General features: G+C 41.9%; 1 protein-coding gene and 1 long non-coding RNA gene across 2 annotated transcripts in view; one reads left to right on the top strand and one right to left on the bottom strand.

Annotated features, from left to right (window-relative positions):
- Positions 1 to 1,217: 1,217 nt before the first annotated feature.
- Positions 1,218 to 11,134, top strand: LOC102196257 (uncharacterized). Its single transcript, XR_311715.1, has 3 exons — positions 1,218 to 1,228; positions 4,834 to 4,836; positions 11,045 to 11,134. It is a non-coding gene; the product is annotated as an uncharacterized LOC102196257 (long non-coding RNA).
- The window catches only part of mei4 (meiosis-specific, MEI4 homolog (S. cerevisiae)), a 74,504-nt gene continuing 56,039 nt past the window's right edge, over positions 9,064 to 27,528 (bottom strand). Inside the window, exon 5 of the mRNA XM_005732741.1 lies at positions 9,064 to 9,396. Coding sequence (XP_005732798.1) covers positions 9,151 to 9,396 — 246 coding nt within the window. The 3' untranslated portion in view covers positions 9,064 to 9,150. The remainder of the gene's footprint in view (positions 9,397 to 27,528) is intronic.

Raw genomic sequence — 27,528 nt, 5'->3', positions numbered from 1 at the left:
CTTTGTTGTTATTTAAAGCACTTTGGTATTAGCTTTATTTTTAGATAGAAGAAGCTACATACATCCTTTGTACTGGTTATTTAATTACTTTTACTTAACACTGCTAACGTTAGCTAGTTGGCTCTAATTTAGGTTACTCTGAAAGAATGCACCAACTTTAGCTTATTGGAAAATTGACAGATAAGATTCCAGATCATTAGATGAATACCATGTTTTGCTATGTCAGTAGACACGCTGTTAGCTAACAATTGGCAGAAGGAAGACTGATGTCCTGCTGTGGAGGTCGTGTTGGTGCTTATGTTAGGCTCTACGATGGAGCTTATGATGAATCGGTGTTTGGAGTCTGACTCTGTGTTTATACTGTTGGTCATTTGATCACGAGTTCTAAGCTAACATAGTTAATATGGCTGCCTTTTAATCCAAGAGCAGAAGAGAGGCAGTGGGGCGTTCAGGAGAGAGCATTGATTTTGTCGCTCCACCGAAAGGTTTGAAGCAAGCAAGAGAGCTAGAGAAGATCTCATTTTTTAAATTAAGTTACAATAAACTCACACATTGGCAATAAAATGTTTAATACATGAAAAAAAGGTAGCAAAAGGTGAGCCATTTCTAAAATGAGCCACTGAGATGACAAAACTATGACAGTGAAAATGAGATTTCCTTTCCCAACATGACTCGGTCACATCATGATAAACAAAAGAAATGAGAAATGTGAGCACTTTCCCTGGCTGGTATTTGCTCGACAGTGTGTGCGTTACTAAGAAAAGCTTTATATACTGAGATTGATTGACATCATCTCTTCCCCCTGTGTATTTCCACTGATAAGCTGAGACACAAACTGAACGTGACCGGGGTGGAAATTGTGCTGCAATATTCCAGTGATGCAAAAACCTGTAAAATTAAGATGAATGAGCAGAGTCATCCTGAATTTACAGCTTGCTAAAGCACATTACATTCATCAGCCTGACTGTGTTCCCACAGAGCAACCATGGGAATAAGCGGAGGCAGTCACTGTTTGCACTGACTTGACAGCAGGTTATTAGGGGGAAACAGAAGGCTACAGGGACACTAGCGGATATGGATACAGCTGAACACGTCTGCTGGACTTAAAGACACTTTCTGTTATTACAACAGGGTGCAGCGGTTTACACATAGTAAGAAGTTGCAGTGAGTAGCTGGTTCCCCAGTGGTTGAACGCTCTGAGCGACTATTTTCGACTCCAAGACACAAGGTGGGAGCCAACCAATCTCTAACCTTTTTTCCTATTGTGGCCTGCTTTGGACTGACTGCAGTCACTCTCTCAATGTTTTTAGATTACTGCTGTTTTTCTGCAATAAGGGATTCGACTCGCCTGCTCACCATTGGGCTGGAGTCTCCTTATATAAAAGCGAGGTTGCCAAGTTTGCTGTAACACAAAAATTTGTGGACGAATTTCTGAACATCTGTTTCACATTTAGGAAGCTCGGGCTGGATTTTGAACCAAAGTGGTTAATAGGAATTTCTGTGCATCTAGACAACAACAAATTTGTGATTGTCACCAACTTCTCACATTTAATTCACTTTTTATCACAAATCGATTGCATGTGATTCTAACCTGACTCCATTCAATTGTAAATTTATTACTATTTTATCAAAGTCTTAACACATCAGATTTCTCAATAACTTTATCTCTGACCTGTCTGGTGTCTAAATCCAATTGAGAATCTGTGGCAAGATCTGAAAACTGCTGTTCACAAATGCTGTCCATCTAATCTGACTGAGCTGGAGCTGTTTTGCAAAGAAGAATGGGCAAGGATTTCAGTCTGTAGATGTGCAAAGCTGGTAGAGACATACCCTAAAAGACTGGCAGCTGTAATTGCAGCAAAAGGTGGTTCTACAAAGTATTTACTCAGGGGGCTGAATAATTACGCACACCCCACTTTGCAGTTATTTATTTGTAAAAAATGTTTGGAATCATGTATGATCTTTGTTCCACTTCTCACGTGTACACCACTTTGTGTTGGTCTTTCACGTGGAATTCCAATAAAATTGATTCATGTTTATAATAATAACATTGCATTTATATAGCGCTTTTCGGGGCCCTGTACAATTCCACTATTCATTCACTCTCACATTCACACACTGGTGGAGGCAAGCTACAGCTGTGGCCACAGCTGCCCTGGGGCAGACTGATAGATGCGAGGCTGCCATATTGCACCATCGGCCCCTCTGGCCATCACTAGTAGGTGGTAGGTGAAGTGTCTTGCCCAAGGACACAACGACCAAGACTGTCTGAGCCGGGGCTCGAACTGGCAACCTTCCAGTTACAAGACGAACTGCCAACTCTTTGAGCCATGATCGCCTACATGTTTGTGGCTGTAATGTGACAAAATGTGGGAAAGTTCAAGGGGGGCCGAATACTTTTGCAAGCCACTGTATATATAAAATGTATTGAACTGTACTCTGTTAGTGAAACATTACACAGGGACCAAGATAAATAACACAAAAAGTATTTAATCAACGTATTCAGATTTCAGCTCAGTGTAAAAGTCTTTACTGCTCTTACTTCCATACACGTTAGTTTCATTTCTCAATGTCAGTGTGCATTCTCAAACAGAGCAGATAAGATTCAGGTGATTTAATGAAAACAAAATGCTATGTTGCAAGAAGGAAAGTAAAAGGTTAAAAAACAAGTGACAAACCTGACAGAACAACAGTGAACGTTAGTGCATGTGAGAAGCAGGTGATGAGTTCTAGTCTTTGGAGCTTCCAAACCAGGGGTGTCAAACATAAGGGCTAGGGGCCATCATTGTTCCGACAATCTGGCCCTCTGGACAGTTTTGGAAAATGTGAAGGAGGGCATAGATCTGAGACTTCATAGGTTTTCCTTACTGATAAAGACCCTTCCTATGGACATTCATACTACAAAGAAAGTAAATGAGTAATAGATAAACAAATGACAGAAAGTTCTTGTTTTTCCACTATCCACAACAGAAATGTATGACTCTTGCAATGGATTCACTGTAGGAAATTTAAATTAAAGTGTAAACATACACGGCAGACCCAGTGGCATTTTGATGCTTTTTATTAATGCTTTGACGGTTGCTGTCCACAATACTCACAGAGCTGCAGCTCTCCCGCTGCCGACTCAACATTATCACAACAACAAGGCCAACCACAGGACCCAGTACAATATTTAATTCGGCGGGACGTGATTGCGGATGCCGTGCAGGTGCGTCCGCCTCCTCTGCACGGCACCGCAGGCCACGATGGGCAAAGACAAACGGCATCATACGATGGGAAGAAGAAGAACAGACCAAACCTCAGCCAGAAGAACACCTTACATGACCCCTCCACAACATGAGGTCATTCATTAATAATATGCTGCTGCATGGTTTGGATAACTGGCTGTGAAAAAGTCCTGATCCTGAGCTTCATGTCCACACGGAAAGAGCGTTACTTTTCCAAGTCTTCAAATATCTGGTGTCCAGGCCACTGTGTGCCCAATTTTTAATGTTTATAAATCATAAATCAATGTAAGAAAGCAAGCACTTTGTTTTTTACCAGATAAATCACATTTATCTGTCTTCTCACGCAGAGAGAGACATCAGTTCAACGAGCACCTTCCAGCCCAGTTATTAATATCCTTTCAAGGTCCCAATTTGGTGTGCCAATTACTCTCTGGTAATAAAATGATTCGCTGCAGTTACAGTTGATTTCTGAATCATCTGTCATATAAAGCCACAGACTGAGCATCTGGAAGTTCAATCAGCTCCCGGATCAGTCAAGGTCACAACAACTCAAGAAGTCATCTTTATCAGTCTAAATGGATCAACCCCCCAGCCCCAGCCCTCACGGATATAAAGAAAAAGTCTTTATACCTACCATTTGACTCCCTTTAAACCTCCTTTGAATCCAAAATGTGCCAACACATAAAGGCTTAATCCTCTTCTCTTGCTCAGAGGATTCGGATGCATGTTTCTTTGAATCAGTTCTCTCACAAATTCAATTCTCTCTGTATTTATGGTGATCCTCATGTTAGCCTCCATGCTGTCTTTTCTCTCTTCACTTGTTCTGCTGCTTAACTCCATTTTTGTCATCCTTTCAAATACAGATTTGATGAAGCATGTGCTGAATTTAATAAACCTGTAGAAAGCTAAGAAACCTCCAACTTCACATTTCTGACCTTTACACCACTAGATGGTTTTAAGTATTTTCCTTACCTATAACAGCAGTGACAGAACATATGGAAAATTAGCTTCAGATCAATCAGGGTTGGGTAGTTTGAAGAAGTCAGAGCTCATAAATCATCCAATCCCAATGGGAGAGTGTGGATAAAGCTTAGTGATGCATTATTTACACAACCTGCTCACAGTTTCTGCGGGGCTTTCCACACTAAGCCGTCTCACAGCCTCACTGATTTATGCTCTTGCACCCGAACTTCAAGCTCTCTGTGCTTTTCATCATCCCTTCAGTATTTCACGGTCAGCCCGTCCAGCAACTGCCACAAACTAGATTCATCTCCGTCACAACAACTCACAAATAAATAAGCATAAACACACTTGAGGGTGCAGCTTTTCGACCCAACAAACGCCATGAAATTACCAAAAACTTGCCTCTAATGGTTTTCACTTCTCCACACCGAAGAGGATACCCCATACAACTTCAGCAGTACAAACTTAAATCAAGCCTTGTGAGGCTGCAATGCATCTCTTTGAGTCTTCAGTTTGGAGTCTTCATTATGGTTATAGGGTTGCACTGCCTCCCCCACTGCTCAGTGCAAATCACAGGGTTTAACGTCCCTTATTTTCCCTCAGTACATCACTGTAAATAATAATAATAATAATAATATTACAGGCAGTCAAAGTTGTTGAATTAATGATAAGTGAAAAACAATACATCATTTATATTCCTCAGAGAGGTTTGGTCTGCTGCCTAAAGTACCACTGCTCCTTCAGAGGAAGTATAAGAAAACATTTCTTCTGCCACGCACGAAAACTAAACATATTTACTGCTGTAACCAGACTATATTTCCCACTCACACACTGACTCGTGATCTTCATGACTCACACGATGGGAGGCGGGAGCATCGTCTCTCAGGACGACATTTGAGGTGGTTAAAAAATATTGGGAATCCCCATCAGGTGTCAGAACTGAAGAGGCCTTTTGTTATCCAGGCACCTGTTTATTTGGCATTTTATTCTGCCTCCACAGTCTTCTCCTGAGGTTTTGCAGATATGTGACCACCAACTACGTAACTTTGACCTGTTTGCCATTTTCAGTGTGTGAGAAGCAAGGTAGGCTAGTGTAGGCTCCAGTCACACAGGCCTAAAGTCTGATCTGCAACCACCTGGCAACCAGTGGTCATTGGGGGACAAATGTATATTTCCGACTGTTTTGGCTGTTAGCATACCGCTGCAGTCATAGATTGAATGGAAGCAATAGACTCGTCCACACACACGGAAACTAAAAGTTTTGCCTTTGAAAAAGTTTGCCTTGCACTTTCTTGAGTTGTTAGCAACCATTTGCAGATAAAAATGAAAAACCAGGCAATCTTCTAACAACGCCAACATGCCTTCTTGGGAACTGATTTCACCCAGCAAGAGCCAGAAACCTCCAACAACTACTGCCAACCAGAATAAATGTCTCCTCAGCCAGCGTTTGAATCGCATCCAATATGGCACACAACCCTTAATTCATGTCATGTGAGAAATCTCAATACACGCAGATGTCATTTTTCAAACACAGGTATTGCCCCCTGGTCGCCATTAAATAGAATGCAGATTTCAGGAACTTCAGCGGAGGCAGTGACACTAATGCTTACAGACATTATCCAGTCGAAAGACCAAACAGAGCCTGAACCAAACAACTCCTTTATGATTCGAATGGCCAGCTAATATAGAGCTTAGATAACGTCAAAGGAAAGAAGATGAAACTAATGTTTGTCCAATTACTAACTTTGAACCTTTGCTGGAAGCATGCAAGAGGAACCACATCACAACAGGGGCAAATTTTCATGTAAAGCTAAAAAGCTAATAAAGTTTGAAGATTTAGAAAGTGCAGACATGTAAAAAGAAGAACAAATGATTCAGGCTCTATATGCTAAACACAAATAAACCAGGACCAGCCTCTGAACTTCTCATGTTATGAAGTCATTTTCCCATCATCCATCATTGGGAGTGCCTCTCACTGGGGTGCTCAGCTGATGACCCAATCCGCCATGCCTGCGCCCGTCAAACACCCCCAACAGGAAGAGACGTATCCACCTCTCCAAAGAGGCACATTAACCAGCAGCGCACGTATGAGCGACCCAATTTTATTTTTTCTAATGCGAGCCCTATGCCTGCTTTGCTGTTCTCAACAGGATATGAAAGATGAGGAGATCACAGACGGAGAGGGCCAGAAGCCTGCAGCAAACACAATAGGAGCGATGGTATCGATGACGTACCAGGAAGCTTATTTAGCCGCGCTCGTGCCCAAATTATTATTTCACACGCCGAATGAACAGCAGGGGAGAGAGCAGCGCTGCTGATGTAGCCTCTCGGCTTCCCGAGGAGGGAGTTGGAAACCGAACGATGGCAGCCCACATCATTAGGATGCTGACGGAGATACAGCCTCCATTAGAAGAATCCAATACCAGAGACAGTCAGGGAGTCATTTACACTCCACATAATAGAGCACGTCTCCTCTGACTTTGTAAAACCTTGTTTTAGTCCCTCTACATTTTTCCCTTCCTAAAATTCAGAGAGAGAGATGAGTGGATGTAAAAGTCAAATAATTTCCATCAGCCGTAACACTTACAATAATTTCACTGTAATAACCACAGTGAGTTCTATTTTCATTTATTTTTGACTGCAAATTAAAATCGGAAAAACTATCGGAAAACTAAGCCATTACTTAAGTCCCAAAACATGCAGTTCCTCTGAGGGTCTCTAACAGTGCCTGAGTCCCCACAGGCACACATGTTAAGATGTCCAATCTTACCATAGAAATAAACTTGTTTACAGCCTGATTAAAAAACAACAACCTGTTACTAGTTTCTATGTATAGTTTGCCTGTTAATCAGAGGCAGTGATTTTTTTAATAACGCAGCCTTAAACTTTGCATTATTAGGGCCGTGACTGTTACAATCATCAAAGATTGTGCTCCAATTTTAGTGAATAAGAAAACTTAGTTAGCACTAATTATCAGCCACAGCGTATGGACACAGTTTAGTTTTGATCACTTCTGGCATCAAAACAACTAACATGGTGGATTTAATGCCGAAGCTGACGTTTGTAAGCCGTCAAACACATCAATTCCCTTTGTGGATGACGGAGGAAAGGAAAACTTGAAGCTCATAAACGACTAACCATTATTTCATCATTATCCAATGCATTCTGGGAAATAGGATCCCTCTGTTTTATTATCCAGATGGACTATTAACCTGCAGGAAACAAAAACTGAAGCTTGATTGCAGTTTGAGGTTAACTGGCCAAAATGAAACCAGAAAACAAAACAGCTCCTATACACTGCCTACAAATGGTTTGTTTTAAGTGATCAGCCACGTAATGTCTTTGTTTCAGAAAGAAAAACTTTTCTCATTAGTTAAAATGTATTTATTAGATATTCTGTAAGTCTTAAAAACTCAAGTTGGTGCAAACTTCTTTTTAGGTTCATGAAGATGTTTTCAGCCTGCACAGAGATATGGTTATGTATAAACTTTGTTAAGTATAAACTGAGGAAAAGAAGGACAAAAGAAAACTACGTGCTAACCTATAACCAACACGTGACTGAAATTATAAATAACTACAAACCAAAGCAGAAAGATGACCTAAGTGGGGCGCCAGAAAGGCACCAGCTTTCTGGGAGGAGAGAGAGTGAGGAGCTGCCATCTTGGAACGATATCAGCTCATATAGGCTCCCAAACAAGTGAAGTTCTTTTTTCCTAAAGGTTGGGAGGGGCAGTTAATGAGGACCCGGACAGAAAGAATCAAAACAAATTGATGGATGGATGCATGAATGCTTCACCTTTTATCTGAAAGGCTTCTTTAGTTATCAAAGCTGATGAGGAGTTTGAGATAATGAACATCTAGTGGGGTTGTCATCTTGAGGTGTTGCCAACCTATCAGGGTCACATGGGCCTAATCTAAGGCTGCCATGACCTGGAAGACAGCAAACCCACGGGGACCTGCTGTACATGGCATTTAATAATAAATGGTACCATTCATCATGAGTCATTCATAGTCTTTACCCAAACGTTAACAGTGTGGCCTAAACCTGTAGAGGAGTTTAAAGACCTCCAGAACGTTTCATCTATTCCATGTCAGATTTTTAATGGATTCATTTTATACCTGCGTTAAGAAATACATGAATAAAATGGATGGATCAAATTATCAGATCAAAGTTTAAACACTTGCCTTCCAACAGCTAATAAGTTTCACAGCCCTGCTCTGACTCTGTTAAACACCAAAAGCTCTGATATCAAAGGTCAAGAGCTCCAGTCATTATTCACAGAAATAAAGCGGGTCTGTGTCGGCTTCACGGGGAAATCAATCCTATTAGCGCTCACCGTGAATCATTTCAATTATGTTTCAGTGTCATTCATCCAAAGACAAACACTTTAAAGTCCAGCAAATCCCCACAGAGCTCATAATGAAATACTGAGACAGTTAATGTTTTTGTACCACTTAGCAGAATAAAGACGCTTAAAAAAAACAGACTCCAGTAGAAACATTTCACACATTTTTGGTGGTTTTATCTAAAGTGATAGAAGGAAAATATATTATCTCCTGACACAGGAGCTAACGCAGATAAATTCATTACAAATAGATCAAATTAAGGCTGTAAATAGAGAAAAATACTTGCTATTTGTTTTTAATTTTTTAATATGTCTGTGAGACTTCTGTGTATGGGAGGGTTGGGGTCTTCTACCAATGCCAATTAAAGCCTTTCTTTTTTTACAATAATAGGGTGTGCTGGAGCTCTGTCTGCTGCACCATCTGATGCCTTTGGTATTTGTGGCAAATAAATGATGTGTTTTGGTTAAGAAACTACAGTGTGTGCCCGCTGTGGCACAAAGAAATGAGATATCTGAAAATAAAGCACTCAAAGCGATACATTTATTTAATGTTTGGGGGGTTTTTTGTCAGATTTTTTGCATTAAGAGAAAGGAATAATGTTTCCAGACATATCCTATCTGCTCAGAGGGGTGAGGAGACCTCGTATCCCCCACATTCGGATGGAAAATAACGGAAACTCATCGGACAGGAGGAAGACTTGCTGCTCCACATGGCTCAGGAATTCCAACTGTTCCGGGCCCACCTCGAACCTGTGCGCCACCTCGGGTTTCTGCAGGAGCTCCTCCAGGACGGTGAACAGGTAGCATGACTTCTGGTACCGGTCGACGGGAAACGTGTCAAGCACCGAGCCGTCACGCCCCTGTAAAGGAAAATTAGTTTAACCAAAACTCGAATCTATGAAAGGACCAGTTTCCTGTGTGAGGTTTAAGGTCAGAATTCAGCACAAAACAAGGAGTACTTGTTCCACTCACTTCACTCACTGTTACAGCGATAGAAATCTCATCAACATGAGGGGAGAAACGCGGCAAAAAGATGAACAAGGACAAGAAGAGGGGCAAGAGGAAAGACAAGGATGAGAAGACAGAAGATGATGATGAAGAGGAAGGAGAAGGAGAACATGAAGAACAAGCAGGAGGAGATAATTTTGTATTGTTGATCTTTTTAAGCGGGGGGTTTCCAAACTGGTCTCATGTGATGAAGGTCTACGTAAGGTGCTGGCAGGTCTCAGACATGACAACAGCGAGACGAGCTGTCGCAACTCACCCTCGTTTTTAAGGAGACTTTAAAAAAAACAACAACAAAAAAGTAATTTGAAATATTTTAGCGTCAATTAAGGGCTTATTTTCAAACTGAGATCATTGACTTTGAAGACTTGAAGGATCTGCAGGAGCCCAAATGATTATTAAAAGAACTGGAGCACTGGGGTAATCCCTGAGACGATGGGCTTTTAGATGATGAAACAACAAATACTCGCACCACGAGTTATTTAGCTGCAGATGAAAGATGAGAAACACGAGATCCGACTGTTTTCAGAGCACAAACTGAGTGAAAGGAAATACAACACACAACAGCTCAAATCAAAACGTAATTATTCAAACCAGCAGAAGCTGCCGCATCTCATACCAACTACATCCCAGTGAGAGAGAGAGTGTGTGTGTGTTATTTGCATGTCAAAGTTGGTGTGTGAGGGATATCACAAAGAAAAACAAGCGCCAGATGGCTGTCAGGTATTCCTCCTGGCAAAAACCTTCAGAGAACCGACAGGATGTGACAACAACACCCTCTTAACCCCACACACATACACACGCACACACACACAAACACAAAGGCCCGGACCCCATCAGCATCAGGTCAGCAGCCATTTTTTAAAATCCCGATTCATGTTTTTCTGCCTGAAAGCTCTCCAGCTTCTCCTCTGCTGACACAAAGAGACGAAACATTGAGAGACACACAGATTCACCAAAAACACATAAACTGTCAAAAAATCATTGAAATATTTCAGGGAAATGTGAAATTGTGAACACTTCAAATATGTCATCTTCCACTGTAACAACTGTAAAAATCTAAATCTTTGGGATCTCTGGTCCTCTGGAAGCGCTGATTCTGTGGAGACTACGGATCAGGAACACTTCCAGAAATCACTGAACACAGATGCCATCAAATTTAAAGTGACTTCAACTGTTTGTCAGTGTAAGCATCTGATGCTTTGTGCGTTGTACTGTGAATAAATATTTATATTTTCCAAAGTGTCCCAACATTTTTGGGATCCTGGGTGTATTTTAACTTCCGCTCACGCAGAATACTAGAACTGTGTTTTTGTTGTTGTTCATTACTTGAACTCACTGAATTAAAAATGCCTCTGATAGTCTGACTGGAGAAAGGAAAAAGCCAATTTCACCATCACCAAATAAGATAATATTTAGTCGTTGTTGGGCCTGTCTAGCACAGGCCCACCGCTGGAATGAGACAGTTTAACTACACAGCCAAAAGCATTGAACAGCAAGTAGGCAAAGTTCTTCGTGTTACTCATGCATGAGGGAGACCTGCCTGGAGCCAAGTGTCGTTCCACCCACTTGACCTCCGCCAGACTCTCAGCCAGGTTCCCCATAGCACTCCTGTTATTGTGGTTTACATGAATATGCATTGGTTCATTAACATATAACATCTTACATAGGTACTTGTCTGTGTGTATGTAGGTCTGCGTGTGTGTGTGTGTGTGTGTGTGTGTGTGTGTGTGTGTGTGTGTGTGTGTGGTCAGAGTGTGACCCCATATTATAAATGACTTCCCTAAATCTGGAAGTCCAGCAGTTCATCTAAACAAAAGGCACCTAGCCTAAAACAGATAAGTTTATCCTACCATAAAACAATAAGACAAGAATGTGGGTGTGAATGCCAGAGTGCTCTGGAATGCACACAAAGTCTTTGCAGACAACTAAGGATCACACATCCTATCACTACACAATCGATTATACACCTCTAAGCATATATGGTTAAATATTTCTAAGCATAAATGACAATAAACAATACAAATCTAACAGTCGTGATGAGTTGCTCAATCACTGCGTCACATTTCTGAGATCAGAGCTCCAGAAACACCTGCAGGTACATTTAATCGTTCCACCAACACATTTAAACCCAAGCAGCTACAGCACTTTAACTAACTAACCTTTAACTTGTATAGTTATAAAAATGTCAGTAATTCCTGAAGAGTTCATGAAAAACTTTTGTTGAACTCCTTGAATTAAAGCCAAAAAATTCTTGACTAATTTAAAATCTACTGTGGTGTTGTACAAAGGCAAAGCTACAAAAAATCAGTTAAAATCCTAAAACGTAAGAATTTAAATGTATTAACCTGTTAGCAGTCGGACGTACCGCCCACGGTACATTGGATGGTTTAGGGGACTAATTGGACTGCTAAGGGGTTAACCCTTTCACGCATAGTGGTGACTACAGTGGACAGCTAGTCAAAGACTGTTCTCTTGTATTTGTGTCAGTGTTAATGGTATACTTGCACATAAACCACAACATTGGACAGCGATGTGTCACTCCACACCCTGCCACCCACTGGTCGTTTAATGTAACTATAGATGTATGACATGTTTCATGGTAATGAAAAGAGCTCCCAAAAAGCCAGCTGAAGCTGAATTACAACCGATAAGACACTGTTAATAAACAGATTCAGGGAACACTCGATCGGCTCAGTACAACACAAAGTCAGGGATATCAAACCACTGTTAATCCTTTTCAGCTGCTTTCATCCAAACTGACGTGAAAACAGATGAACAGGAGAGGGAACAACAAACCAACCCTCACTTCTGCAGGTGGTGGTCACAGACCGCTGCATTTTCTTCACTGATTTTTCTTAGTGTCCTCTACGTCACCTTCAGCCTGTTCAGCTTTATGTTAGCACAGGAAGTCCAGCTTATCCATACGTGTCACCTGAAGAAGGTTTGCCAAGTGTCCCGGCACAATCACGGGGGTGTGAAGGAGACACCAGGAGGCACCAGTAGGGATGCGAGCTCCACCGAGGCTCAGGGTGAAATAAAGGATATTTATTATGATCCGTAAATCATGCAAAGCTACTCTAATAGAATCCAAGAGTAACAATACAAAGCTGGAAATGTTTAATGTTTATAGCTCGTTGGAGGGCTCACACATAATGATTATTCAATATGTGCTGTGCTGTTTCCAGACTGCACCACACACATGCAAAGCTCATGCTTATGTAACTGTGCTGTTTATTTAGAGGCATGTCAGTCAGTGTGAGCGTGACAGCAGGTTACAGTCCTGTTAGCTTTGCGTCTGAACCGTGAATTTATGGTGTGCACATACTCACAGCATGTGGTTATATTTGGTGGAACACGAAGAGGCCGCAGATATTCGCACAATCGGCCGTCAGCGGCTGTCAGCAAGATGGAGACGGTTTCATCTGATGTGGTGAACACAGGCGTGAAGGCAGAGACGAGGCTTCGCAGGTCTTTGCTAGAGAGGCGACTCAATCCGCTCTGAGTCCTTCCTCTTTCACGTCGTTGTGCCGCCGACAGGCTTTGGTCTACCATCCGTTTAAAACCAACAAACCGACCAAGTGGTGAAGCTGAGACGAGGGAATGAAAGCGGTTCACACAGAGGGATAAGTGCAGAGAGAATATCATGATTAATTTTTAAAATAACCTCTCGCTTTATACCAGAAAAACAACCAAAGCTCTGCACTGATCTCAGGAGGGCTGTCAACCAGTGTTTCATAATTTGATTATATAATCAGTTAAAAATTCAGCTGTGAAATTAATATTCAATCGTGGGGGGGAAGCAGCTTGCACAACTGCTGTCTGTCTCCTGAGCAGCAAAGTGGAAAACCTGACAGAAATACATGGAGCTCTCTGTTATTTGTATTCAAACATAAAAAGTCCTGCTCATTACCTGCAGATGAGCCGGCCCTTTGTTGTGTTACACCCCTCGAGTGAGAACGTTCTGTTATTGTTTAATCTAAATGCGGCGTTTGATTAGTGAGAGTGGACCAGCACTGGTAGCTAATCACTGAATGCAAACGTCTGTGTTTGGAGCATACTAACAACACCAGGAGAGTCAGAGCATTAAAGACTATTAGTTCAATTCAATTCAATTCAATTTTATTTATATAGCGCCAAATCACAACATAAGTCGCCTCAAGGCGCTTCATAGATACAGAGAAAAAAACCCAACAATCATATGACCCCCTATGAGCAAGCACTTTGGCAACAGTGGGAAGGAAAAACTCCCTTTTAACAGGAAGAAACCTCCGGCAGAACCAGGCTCAGGGAGGGGCGGCCATCTGCTGCGACCGGTTGGGGTGAGAGAAGGAAGACAGGATAAAAGACATGCTGTGGAAGAGAGACAGAGGTTAATAACAGATATGATTTAATGCAGAGAGGTCTGTTAATACATAGTGAGTGAGAAAGGTGACTGGAAAGGAAAAACTCAATGCATCATGGGAATCCCCCGGCAGCCTATGTCTATTGCAGCATAACTAAGGGAGGATTCAGGGTCACCTGGTCCAGCCCTAACTATATGCTTTAGCAAAAAGGTAAGTTTTAAGCCTAATCTTAAAAGTAGAGATAGTGTCTGTCTCCTGAATCCAAACTGGAAGCTGGTTCCATAGAAGAGGGGCCTGAAAACTGAAGGCTCTCCCTCCCATTCTACTTTTAAATACTCTAGGAACAACAAGTAGGCCTGCAGAGCAAGAGCGAAGTGCTCTAATAGGGTGATATGGTACTACAAGGTCATTGAGATAAGATGGGGCCTGATTATTTAAGACCTTGTATGTGAGGAGCAGGATTTTGAATTCATTCTTGATTAACAGGAAGCCAATGAAGGGAAGCCAAAACAGGAGAAATATGCTCTCTCTTTCTAGTCCCTGTCAGTACTCTTGCTGCAGCATTTTGGATTAGCTGAAGGCTTTTCAGTGAGTTTTTTGGACATCCTGATAATAATGAATTACAGTAGTCCAGCCTGGAAGTAATAAATGCATGAACTAGTTTTTCAGCGTCACTCTGAGACAGGATATTTCTAATTTTAGAGATGTTGCGCAAATGGAAGAACGCAGTCTTACATACTTGTTTAATATGTGCATTGAGTTTAATATGTGCATTGAGCACATATTAATTATTACTATTACTAATTAGTGCATCAGCTCGGCCAGCAGATCCATCGCCTGAGTGAAATACAGCAGCTGTGGATGAGAGCAGAGCTCAGGCTTACATGCTGCTTGATTAACTGCTGTTTGATATCGGACACATTCAGCGTCTGATTTCAGATTTTCAGTTCAGTCTAAGGCTACATACGTCGTTGCATTTACCCTCAGACTTACACTCAGGTCATTTTCTCCAGTTTGCATAAAAATGTTATGATAAAAAGTTTGGACACATATATAACGGTGCCTGTGAATTAATCAGTTAAAATTAGAGTAGTAGAAATCTGTTCTATTCTATTCGGGTTAGACCGTCAACTTTTGTTTTTGTGGCACAGCTTGTGATATTTGCTAAGTCAAGCATAAAAGTGAAAATAGCATTTACTTAATTTTTGTGACAAAGAATTTACAAAAAGTATTCTGTTTTATTTGAGTATTAATGTGAAATATAACTATGTACGATTCAAAAATGATCACTACATAGTTTTTGTGCTATAAATTTTTTTGTTTTCTTTTTAACGCTCAACTAAAGGACTTTGAATGTTTGAATGTTTTAATATGCAAAATGTCAATCACACTTCGGGCTTCACATGAAGCCGCTGACTGTAGTTCTGTTATTACCTTCACTGAGTTTATGTAACAAAGATATGACCTATCTTTGTTCACCTCTGTCAGTGCGCCCCAGGGTGGCTGTGGCTACAAAGTGTGAATGTGTGTGTGAATGAGTGGATGAGTGGTTGTGTAAAGCGCTTTGGGGTCCTTAGGGACTAGAAAAGCGCTATACAAATACAGGCCATTTACCATTTACTCTCTTGTAATTAGCACAGGCCTAAAAACAACCAGACCTAATCACTGTTGATGAAGTCCAGTTATTTTCATTACTACCCATCACTGGTTCAGCTAACCGACTTGCGGTTTAATTGATAGAAATCTAACATGACAAACCGGCCAGAGGACACACAGAGGGGCTGCTAAACTGTTCGCGAGTTCAATCAGTCAACTTATTGAGGAACTGGGGAAACATTTCAGTTCTAACAAGGTCACCAAAAAAACAAAGTCAATAATTTAATGGCTCTTATATTATGACTCATCAATATCAGTGAAATCCATCAGCCTAAAAGAAATACTGCAGGTGATACAAAACCAATCAATTCGAACAAACCGACAAGGAATTCGTGGTCTCTGGGTCCTCCTTCAGGAAAGTCACAATCTCATTTGTGGGCTTTGGACTGTTGATAAGAGGAAAACAATAAAACCCAACTTTTACTTTTGAAATATGTGCAACCTGAATGGTTTATTGTCTGCAGACCTGTGCGTCCACCAGATTTAAACCTCTGTAAAGGAGAATATACCACGACTTTCATTTGACAACAACAAAGCAACGTCAAGGAGGTCGAGCAGCTTTATGCCCGTGAGGTTGGCGAGATATTCCATTTTAATCTCCAACCTGTCAAACACTCACATGCCCACGAAATTTATGAAGCCATGAAGCGAGATTCAATGAACGGCAGAAATCGATAACTGGAACGAGGATCCAGAGGGAGCGGTGATGGAGCATCTGCGAGGAGCATATAGAAACATAACGGGGGCTCGAGCTCCGCTGCAGGAGACAGAAATACTCTCAGAGGACCTGCTGGGCCTCCTCCTATCAAATCTGATTAAGAAAATCAACAACCTCCCAAAGTTTCTACATTTACTCCAATAAAACTCATTTTTCAGGGAGTTTAATGTTTCTTTAGTCACAGGCTGTATTTTACAAAACAACAAAATCAACTTCAGGCTTCATTCAGTGAGCCAAGAAACTCATCAGGAAAGCGCTTGCTGAGGTCACAGAGCAAAAGTGTCAGGATCTGCGGAGGCAGATCGTGCGGAAATGTGTGTAATGGACCCAGGTGCGTACACAAGTGAGTAGACGGGAGTGAACTTAACAGAAAGCGAGCCTTTATTATGGCTGGAGACAAGGTGTACAAACAAAGCAAGGATAGCGTGGCTAGGCTATAACTAAACTGGGAAAACTACTACTGTGACAAACTAAGGAAACTCAGAGACTATGATGTTCGCTGTAAAGACTGACCGGGAAAACATGGAGGTGAGAACACAGACGACGCGACACAGACTGTATGAAACACAGAGTCTAAATACACATGAGGGATGATCAGGGGAAGTGGCCACACATGGGAGCACAGCTGACACACATGAACCTAACGACAGGACAGGAGGAGTGAAACTGAATACACTGACAGTGAATACAGACTTTCAAAGTAAAACAGGAAACATGGAGATTAGACATGACACATGAACCGGGGAGACTTAGTACAGGGGAAGATGACATAAACAACTAAGGAACAAAACTAAACTGCAGTCTAGAAATTAACTAGGTGAACTAAGCTAGGTGCAAATGAATACAGAAGATACATGGAACTCAAATACTGGGTCGCTTGACCCAGGACCATGACAAAAAGCACCTAGGGCCTTTCTGCAACGACAAGAATCGCCCCCTGCTGGCCATTAAAAATAATACCAGTTTAAAGCACTGAAAAGCTTCATTTTTCAGAATCTGAAGCTGCATCCAGCTTTCTGCATCCACCCACTGGTTAAAGGAGCCTCAGCATTAGCTTTGCGGCTGCTGCCATGTTAGTTTCAGTTAGAGGTCACAGAGTTATTGAACAACTGTCCACCATGTTTACATTAAAGTCTCTGCAAAGACACAAATTGGTGGCAGGAAAGGTGAACATATGTGAATCTGCTTCTGTGGGACTACAAATAAAAAACTTTGGGAATAAAATCAGCTTCACGCCGTGTTTGCTAAGATACTTCCACAGACTGGATTTTCACGATGCCACCAACAGTAAGAAATGGAGGGCAGGTTTTGTCGTTGCTGTTAAATTTTGTTTTACAATACAGAACAGAGAGAGAGAGAGAGGAAGCTTGGAGGAAAGCGAGTAAAATCATGAAACTTCGTGTTAAGTCCTGAAAACATGTTTGTGATTGTAGCCATCACCTGATCGCCTCCTCCTCATCCCATTGGCTGTTGGGGTGAATATTTATGGGATTTCAGTGTGACTACAGAACTTTGCTTCTTATTTAAAATGAAAGCGAAATGAGGATCATTGAGTGAAATCTGAGCTTGTTTGGCTTTGTGTCATAATTAACTTGTAAGTCTTCAGTTAATTCAGCCTGTGATTTATGGCATTTGTTTGAATCTTGCAGGAGAAAGCTCACAAAGAAAACCTTCATTTTGTCCCATCTTTCACCCGAGCTGATGGGAGTATATTTTCAGGCTGTAAATGTGTTAATTTCTCCTATAAAGACATTTTAACCTAGGCGGTTATGAGGACTGACTGCCAGCCACTAGTGGACATTAGAGGAACTGCAGCTTTCGGTGCTTCCACGCTGGCTTCGCTTCTTAGTGATCAGATATTAGAAGTGTGAGGTACTGTACTGTAAGCTTCTGTAACATTCAAATACATCTGTGACTTTTCAGCAGACTGCTTAAAGGCAGTCTGAACCAGTCCTCCTCCTCCAATCCAAAGTACAATGCACACCAAACCAATCAAACCAAACCATTTTCTCTCCCTCATCTAGGAGTATCTGCCCCAAAAACACAAGGTACAAACACCACAGACTTTAAATAATCACTCTTCCATTTCCCCCGCTCAACAGCACATCTAACTCCTCCTTTAATGTGCTGCAAAAAAAAGTCAGCGTGAACTCTGCTGTGACTACAGAACTACAGTCCGACCAGAGAGAAAACAAGCTTTCTGAAGAAAAAGTGGTTAAGAGCGTCCGCACGCAGAGACGAGCAGCATCTCATCTACTGCACTCTTCCTCAGGTCGTCTTCAAACAAAGGAAAGGAGATGTTAAAGAGACTTTCTAATGAGCTGAGACCCCTCCATCAGTGGGTGCTTCTGATCCTCTCTGTGGGTCTGAGAGATTAAAATCTCCCTCGGGTAATACTTCTCTTTTACAATCCACCAGATGATTTTAATGAGTAAACAAAACCAAATAAACCTCCAGTTAAAATTGTGCGACCAGCAAAAGAACAGACAGCAGCTGAAGGGAACGAGAAATCCAGTGGACCAAGCAGAAACAAACTTATTTGCAGAGTTTCTCTTTTTGTGTTCATTCAGCAACTTTGACAGAACTACAATAACAATAATAATAATAATAATAAAAAAAAGCTTCTGCTGCATGAAAAATAATAAAGTTTGTGTTTCTGGCCACACAAGCTTCAGGTCCCTCCCTGAAGAGCGGACCTCCTCTTCCTGCAGTTCTCTTTATAGTGATGAACTGATTGTGTTGATTGGTTAACGTTTTAATTTTCATTTAATGGTGCTTACAGGTCTGAGGGCTGTATGCTGCATTCAGCTGAACTAAACTGCACATATGGCAGCAGATTTGCATTATTTACACCCAGGAGGGATATGAGAGGATCATTTATACTTAACAGGCTGTGTCTATTATAGGCTCAAAAGCAGCTTTAGAAGTTGCCAGATCCTGGTATAGGCAGGAAGGCAGCAGCAGCAATCATTATAAACTCACTGTAAACGTGGTTATTCACAGAACCACAGAGCTGGCATACAGGAGAAACCAGGAGACAGCAGAGGATAACTGCATGTTTCCTGCTGTAAACGCAAAGCTGGAGACAACATGATGGGCTGAGTGTCGGGTCGTTAGCGCTCCTCCTCCTCTGCAGGCTGACAGTGATGAGACAAGCTGATCCTGATAAACTGCCCTATCCCTCCATGCCAGGTACAGATTTTTAATCCAGGCCAAACCATGAGGTCACAATGAACCTAAACATTTTCACAGCGACCTGAGTCTGAGGCCGAGGTCCAGGCAAGTGCTAACTTTGAAAGCTGGCAAAATGGAGTTTGAGCCAATTTTCTGGAGGAGTGCAGGAAGTTGAGATGTTACAGAGACGTGTCCTCATAAAAGACCACAATTAGAATCCGTTCATGTTTACTCTGTGCAGCAGGAGCTCAGCACCCAGATTTTAGTTTCATTTTAATGTTATTCAGTAACTCCACAGGAAATAATACATTTATAGCATGTGATCAGAGGTGTTGTGTGGTGTTGTGTCATTATTATGAGTTTCGATTTGAATATGGACTTAACTGTACTACAGCTCCTGACATGTTTAAAAGCAGCAGGTAAGGAGACTTACCTGGAGAAAGGAGGGGAAAGGAGTTTGTGCTTCTGACTCTGCAGTTACCTCTTGATATATTTCAGGTGTTCATGACGGTGAAGTGCAATTGAGTTATAAAGGCATTAAAAACTTGTGGGCCTTTAAAGAAAACACTTAGAGTACCTGATTAAATTATCAAAACACAAACAAGTCTATTTTTTTACAGTTCCATAAAAAATATATTCTTTAACTGTGCTAGCAGTCCATCACATCGATCCAGACTAAAATATCTACGTTATGAGCCAGAGTCCATTAGACTGGGACATTACTGTGTCCCTCAGGAAAAGTTGTAACAGCTTTGGTGATTTCTAACCCTGTCATCAGCGGGTCGAAATCTCCATTCATTCACCCATTTCCTCCATCATTCATCCAAGCGGGGTCGCAGCGGGTCATTGGCTAACAGGCTGGGTGAACCTGTTAATTACCACTTCGGGGATTTGGAAATATGCGGGGCAATTTGCACTGAGGTGGATGGGTGGAGGTGGAGGACCTGCACTTGGCAACCCTTTTAGATCTGTATGCAGCGAGGCAGTCTGAAGCACCACGACCCAGATAGCATCAGCTGCCCTGAGATTAAAGCACAGCATCCTGAAAGGTATTTAATCGTCCATTTGATTAGACTCGGAACTCGTAACACCACAACTGGACCGCAGCAACGCACACCGTTGATGGTGATGGAGGGATGGTCATGCCGAGGTGTTAATCAGAGTTTCTCCAGTAGAAGAAAACAAGAATGGAGGCAGAGAGAGCGAGATTAACAGTACATAATCACAAAAGGAGTCCAGGAGTCATGACAATGATGTCAAATGTGTTTCCTGGTCTGAATATCAACTAAAAACTTTGAGCTGAACATCTCTGACCACAGAGACAAGACGCTACCACAGGCCTGATTTTTAAATCTTAAAGCAAAAATTAGACAATACAAACACAAATATGTTCACAGCTGCATCTTCAAGAGAAAAAATACACCAAGATTTGGCTTGGAAGAAGTATCACCCCCCCCCACACACACACACACACACATCCGAAAGAAAAATGCTTTTAAACCTTCTTTAACCTCCTAAGACACGAACTCTTCCACAGCATGCATTTTTAATTTCTCTTTGATATTTGGGGATATTGGGGCCCGATGAATGTAAAAACAAAGAATTACCATAATTTTTTTTTACCTTCTTTTTGTTTTTAAGAAAAATAAGAGCCACATATGAGGATATTCGTTTAAAATTTTGATAGAACAGTAGCAGTAAGTGGATATCAGGCCCTTGTAGAGCAAAATGGAGTATTTTGGTCTAAATAACCCAAAATGTGATGTCCACATATGTGGACGCCAGGTCCTAGGAGGTTAAAAGCATTTTTAAGCATTTTAAGCCAAATTCAAGCAGGCATATGTGAAACCATGTGATGTATTCAGCTTCTTTGCTGTGGATCTAAACTTAGGTCAGATTCATCAGTTTCCTTGAATTTTCCTTAAGACATGTGGAAAACGTGACTGAAGCCCACCGGCAGCAAACTGAATAGATTACACAGAGTTAACGACGACTCGCACCTTTGGTCCTGGCGTTTACACCAAACATCAGGACAACAAAACTCAACTCTCTCTATATGATCAGACCCGAACCCAACCGAGACCGACAATAAAGCATCGAGGATCACACACATCAAAGTTCAGGCCCTTTTAAATGTGAACCGGCTGATTTCTGGACTTCAGTCCTTCAGAGGAGCTTCTTACCATTGCTTTCAAAAAATCTCACATCAAAGTGCTAATTGACGAAACTCCTTTAAAGCAGATAAATGGTGCTAATTAGATTTGAGCCTTCAGTGACTCATCGCTGCACGTCTGTTTGCAATTCTGATGTAGACTCCAGAGTTTACTCAGTTTTTTATATGCTCTTTTTTATAACTATGCAGGTGCAGACACACAGGAAACCACATGGAAAAGCAGAGGGAAGGTGGTTCACAGAAATTGGTCCAGAAAGCCAAACAGAGAAGTCTTTTTTTTTTTTTTAAAGGAGGAGAAGTGGGAATCAGAGGCAGAGCGGCAGAGGGAGAGGCACATAATGAAGCTGTGCTCGGCCGCCAGCATGAAGGGCAGTAATTTACAGATCAAGGACGGGCTCATCTGTCACCCGAGTGCAGGGGAAAGCCCACAGTGAGAGTGAGAAGCTTCAGCCTCTCAGCCCACACTCACAACAACTCTGTCAGTCAGTCAGCCTGCACAGCAGCACCGTACACAGAGCTTCAACCCACCCGCCATCAGCAAGACCCACAACGACGGCCGGCCGAGCCCAGTAAAACCATCACATAAGAACTAATTTTCATAATTTCTTTTGGTGTAAACAAGTATATTCTGCTTCTAAAACGCACAAACGAAAGGCACCATTTACCTTACATGAGAAACTTTGAGTACTTTAATTAAGGTTAACCCACGTGTCTCGCGTCTGTCGTTTTCATCACTCATTATATTTATTTCATATGTTAGAAATCACAGAAGACATAAGAGCTTTAGATTTGGAACTAAACTGGGTATTTTACATCATTGTGACTCAGTTTGTCTCGATCTGAACGTGCTGTCGGCTTTTAATCACTTTTTCATTCCAGAACAGTAAAGCCTGGAAGAACACGAGCTTTCACTGAGAAACTAGAGTAACTGATGATAATCACTTCACACCCTCCAGTGGGATGAGTTCTCTCTCTGGGCTCCTGCTCCACTGGGAGTTACAGGTAGCTTGGCATGTCACGCATTAGCTCCAACGATTTTAATTGCTCGGAGTTGAGATCAGTTTAACTTCCTGTTGAGTTTAATGATAACCACATCGCTGTCAGTCTCTTCTTGTTACTGCATATAGTGTTGGTGGAGTGTTTATATCTATGTCAAATTTTAAAATCTACTATTGTATCTTAAAATCTGATTTCTTTTTCCTTTTAAGGGAACTCTGATTTGAAATTTGGGATTGTAAGGTTATTCTAGATCACTAAAATAAAAAATAAAAGCTTGACACTGGAAAACAAAACTATGTGAAATGATTTTGTTGACTCTGAAAACTAAACTAAAACTACAATTAAGCCCTAGCTTCAGTATTCATTAACTTTGAGAGAACTGGTTATCACAGTTTGCAGATGAAGCTTAGATGGGCCTGTTTATTGAGCCTTTGGAGATTCTTTCAGAAGATTCTGTGTTTTTATGCTGATTTCCTTCTGGCATTAAACTAACACTAACACTAATAAAAACTTAAGCAAAACAATCAAAACTCACTCTGGAAACTAAATGAGACTAAACTGAATTAATAACAACAAGTCAAAACAAACTAAAACTGCAATAATTTGAAAATACTCCAGACGTGTTTGGATGTGAAGAATTGCTTCCTTTCTTAAAGCATAATCAGTTTTACATTGTTGCGCTGCTCTTTCAGGCTGACTCACTGCATTTATTAGCTGCTGTTTATACTGTAAAAATGACCAAAGTATTTAAACATGAAGTACTGTAAAGTTGGTAATGGGCATTTTGAGCAGTGACTATTCACTGAGAACTATTCGACAGAGTTCAGCAGTGGCAGACTTTTTGATCTCTGAATGTCTACATGTGTCAAAAAGCATCTGTTATGCTTTCAGAAATATTATTTCCACATAAATAAAACCATAATAATCTTAATTATTATTATCTTAATGTTTTGTTGACTCTGTTTACCTGGACCTAAGGTGAGGAACACAGACTATTCCTGTTGGTTCTGCACTGACGTGAACACGACCACTCTCTGCTTTCCGCACAAACAGAGGAGGAAACAACTCCCCGAAACTGACTGCTTCCTTTTTCCTCTCTTTGTCCGTTCAGGAGCCTCTCCTACCCGTGTTTTATTTTCCTTCCCTGCTAACCGTCTGGTTCAGGGTGGTCCACTGATTCAACTGACAGAAAGTCGATACAATCTCATCCTAGTCGGCGTTCTCTTGGCTCATATCTTGACATCTCGGCTGCCCGGGGAGGTGGAAGAACACAGGTTTCTCTGAGACACACACACACACACACACACACACACACACACACACACACACACACACACACACACACACACACACCTGTGAGTTTCTCATGATCAGAAACTTAGAAAGTTCCACTGGGTTGGGTGATTTGTCAAGTGGAGGTGGCAGATCTGACAGCGGCGTTCCCCCATAGACCAAACCACAGTATTTACAGTGTTTACCCAGTTGGAAAGACTTGATAGAGTAGAAATGCCAGAACTGACAAATAAGCTTTACTCTTTTTCCTCCTTCTGTTTGCCTCGCTGTCTCTGAAGCCTCTGAAGGTCAGAAATAATCCAGAATATTAATGTTCAGACACATGATGCATCAGCTCAGGTTAAAGGACTGTTGTAAAGTCTGTTTATTACACATTTAACTAAACTGCCTTTGCTGCAGTTACTTGTTCACAGCTCTCCTGTGCAGTGACTAAGGCTGCCACAAACGATTATTTTGATAGTCGACTAATCAGATCATTCATCCATCCATCCATCCATTCGCTTCCGCTTATCCTTTTCAGGGTCGCGGGGGGCGCTGGAGCCTATCCCAGCTGTCATAGGGCGAGAGGCAGGGTACACCCTGGACAGGTCGCCAGTCTGTCGCAGGGCTAACACACAGGGACAGACAACCATTCACACTCACATTCACACCTAGTGGCAATTTGGATTATCCAATTAACCTATCCCCACAAGTTGCAGATCATCCATTGGATGTAAAACGTACAGCTTATTGCACCAGCATGCATCTGCTCTTATATAACTATCATTAGCTTATAGCTTTAAGTATTTAAGGTATGTGCTAACTAAAAAAAAGACAAGATGATGGTTTATTAAATTTTAATGAAATTTGCAGATTGTTTCGGTAGTTTAATAAACTCCTTGCTTTCTAAAATATAACAGGACACCGGAGTATATTCTCCTGCATCTCACACTTCTGATAATCAGCTGTCTGCTTGATGTTTATTCAGCTGTGTAAAAACTATAACTTTAATCTCAGCCAAGCCGATTTACTCAGGAACAAATAAAATACAAAAAAAAAAAAGCCAAACAATAACATTTGTAAGTTATCTAAGTGACTTGTATATGTTTAACCTGAGTAGTGAAAGACGGCGGTGGGTTTGAAAATGATTTGCCGGGAGTCCGGTGTTCTCACGGCTCTAGTTAGCCTTGCCCCCGGCTAGCTATCGAGCTAGTGGGTAACTGACGTCTCCGAAAACGTCGGAGCGCTTTTGAAAATATGCGGTGTCCTGATAAACTGAGCAGATATTTGAGGTTTACACAGCTACATTCTCGCCTGAAAATATGTTAAACGTTTATTTTGTGACCCAGAAAGAATAATAAAAGTAATCTTAAAACTAACTAGCTGCCACCATTGTTGAAAACTGAGCTGGGCCGCGCTATGAATTCTAGGTCACAGCTACTTCTTCACGGTTTAACGGCAGCTGGCATCCTTGTACATGCATTGCTGCCATCTTCTGTTTCAGTCCGTTATTACACTCTTAAATCCTACTACTTATTCCTGCGTCTTTTTGGGATCTTACAAAGCTTCAAACGACGCGTGCGTACAATGGCACACGCATAACCCCCATTTCAACTCCCCACACTAATACGTCGGCGCCACAATACGATTGGGCTGAAAAAGGTGAAACACCCTCACAAATGAGTGACTGTTTTGCCCCAGTGTCACGCAGAATGTTAACAGCAACTTTCTTCTCTCCTCCCACCAAAGAAGCAAAACCTTTTTACACGAACGGTTTGAACTCGTCATCTATCCTGTCCTTCTCAGTTTTAAGTACGGCCACCTCTTCTAGAGCATACGGTTTGGTTTGCAGAAAGCTGATTGGGGAAGGAGATTTAGCCTTCCTGGACTGCTCCTTTCTCTTAAGAACGGGACAGGCAGCAATGAGGTGTCCTTGCTCATGGCAATAGTAGCACTCTCTATTTTCAGTGGTTGCGGATGTGATACTGCGGGTGTTCTTTGGAGACCAGATTTTTGGACTGACTGAGTTTGGTGTGCTGTAAACAGGAGATGAAAACACACTTTTGTGTGTCAATGCAAACTCATCGGCCTGTACAGCAGCAGCGGCAAGAGTTGTAACCTTCTGTTCATTTAAGTAGGTTACTACTTTCTCTGGGAGTTGACTTTTGAACTCCTCCAACAACACAAGCTCACGCAAATCATCCAAGGTTTTTACCATGGTAGCGTTACACCATTTATCAAACAGAGTTTTCTTTTCCCTGGCAAACTCTACATAAGTCTGGGTGGCAGTTTTTCTAAGACCTCTAAATTTTTGCCTGTAAGCTTCTGGGACAAGCTCGTATGCACGTAGGACAGCAGCCTTTACCATTTCATAATCCAAACTGTCCTCCAATGAAAGAGCTGTGCACACCTCCTGAGCTTTCCCCACCAATTTGCACTGGAGTAGAAGAGACCATACAGTCTTTGGCCAGTGTAGTGCACCTGCAATGTGCTCAAACACTATGAAATACGAATCTACCTCAGTCTCTCTAAAAGCTGGGACTAATTTGATGTGCCTACTTACATCAAAGCTGTCCTCTGACTGCGGGGATGGTGACTGCGGGGCTGACCGAGGTGTAGGAGGACTGGCAGATACAGCGGCTCCCACCTCCAACTGCTGCTTCTGTAACTCAACCTCCTTTATGCGCAGTGTTAACCGCAGAAGGGCCAGTTTGAGGAGGGAGATCTTTCAGTGGGGCAGGAATGCCAGCAACAGTTCCCGCCTCAACTCCCTCTGCAGGAGCTGGCTCACCAAACAACCAACCAACCAGAAAAACAGAGTCAACAAATGACACCGGCAACGACGACGACAACAAATAAAGAACGAACGAGCCCACGCCCCAAGCCAACCCAAACAAGATGAAAAAAAAGGAAAGGACGAGCCCCCAATTATGTTACACCCCAGCCCAGGGAAAATCGGCGTGCAACATAAGGAAAATAAAAATAAGGAGAAATGCCCCCACACTCCCTGCTCTCAAGTAAGAAACCAACAAAAAACAGCTACCACGGATTTCACAACAGCCAGTCAGTTTATTAAGTTCCAAAAGGTAGCAGGCGTCAGGGTGAGCATGGCCAAAACACCAAACAAAAAACTCTAGAAATGAAATGCAGCTGGCTTACCTTCACAGAAAACCCCAAAAGAAAATTACAGGTGTCTTACCTGCCTCCCTAACCAAAAACAGGAGAAAAGGTTCCCAAAGAAAAATGGCTTCTCACCCCTACAGCCACCGAGTAAAAACAAGTATCGACAACTATTTACATCTATATACAACAAACTATTTACAACACGGCAAAAGCTCCCAGAATACAAATTCACACGCAGCCACATGCACAGTTCATTGGGAACAGGAAGTAGGCAAGGGCATGTCAGTTGAGAAGGGTCCTCATTTATAGCCGGCCTCTCCCAGTCCTCCACCAATGGTCAGCCTCCACCTGTAACTCACATAGCAGCAATAACACAGGACACAAACTATGGCACCCTCTGGGGTCCGTTCTTCGTACCTCGCTTACTACATCCAAGATCAAATGACACATCCAAGACCAAATCATCGCGCCAACTTTGAGCTCGCTATTCCGGTTCTCCGAACACACCTGTTGTTGACGATTAGTA

Source organism: Pundamilia nyererei, unplaced genomic scaffold, assembly GCF_000239375.1.
Source record: "Pundamilia nyererei isolate P.nyererei 1_Seehausen unplaced genomic scaffold, PunNye1.0 scaffold00048, whole genome shotgun sequence".
NCBI classification, from domain to species: Eukaryota; Metazoa; Chordata; class Actinopteri; order Cichliformes; family Cichlidae; genus Pundamilia; species Pundamilia nyererei.
This window is presented reverse-complemented; position numbering and strand designations above follow the sequence as displayed.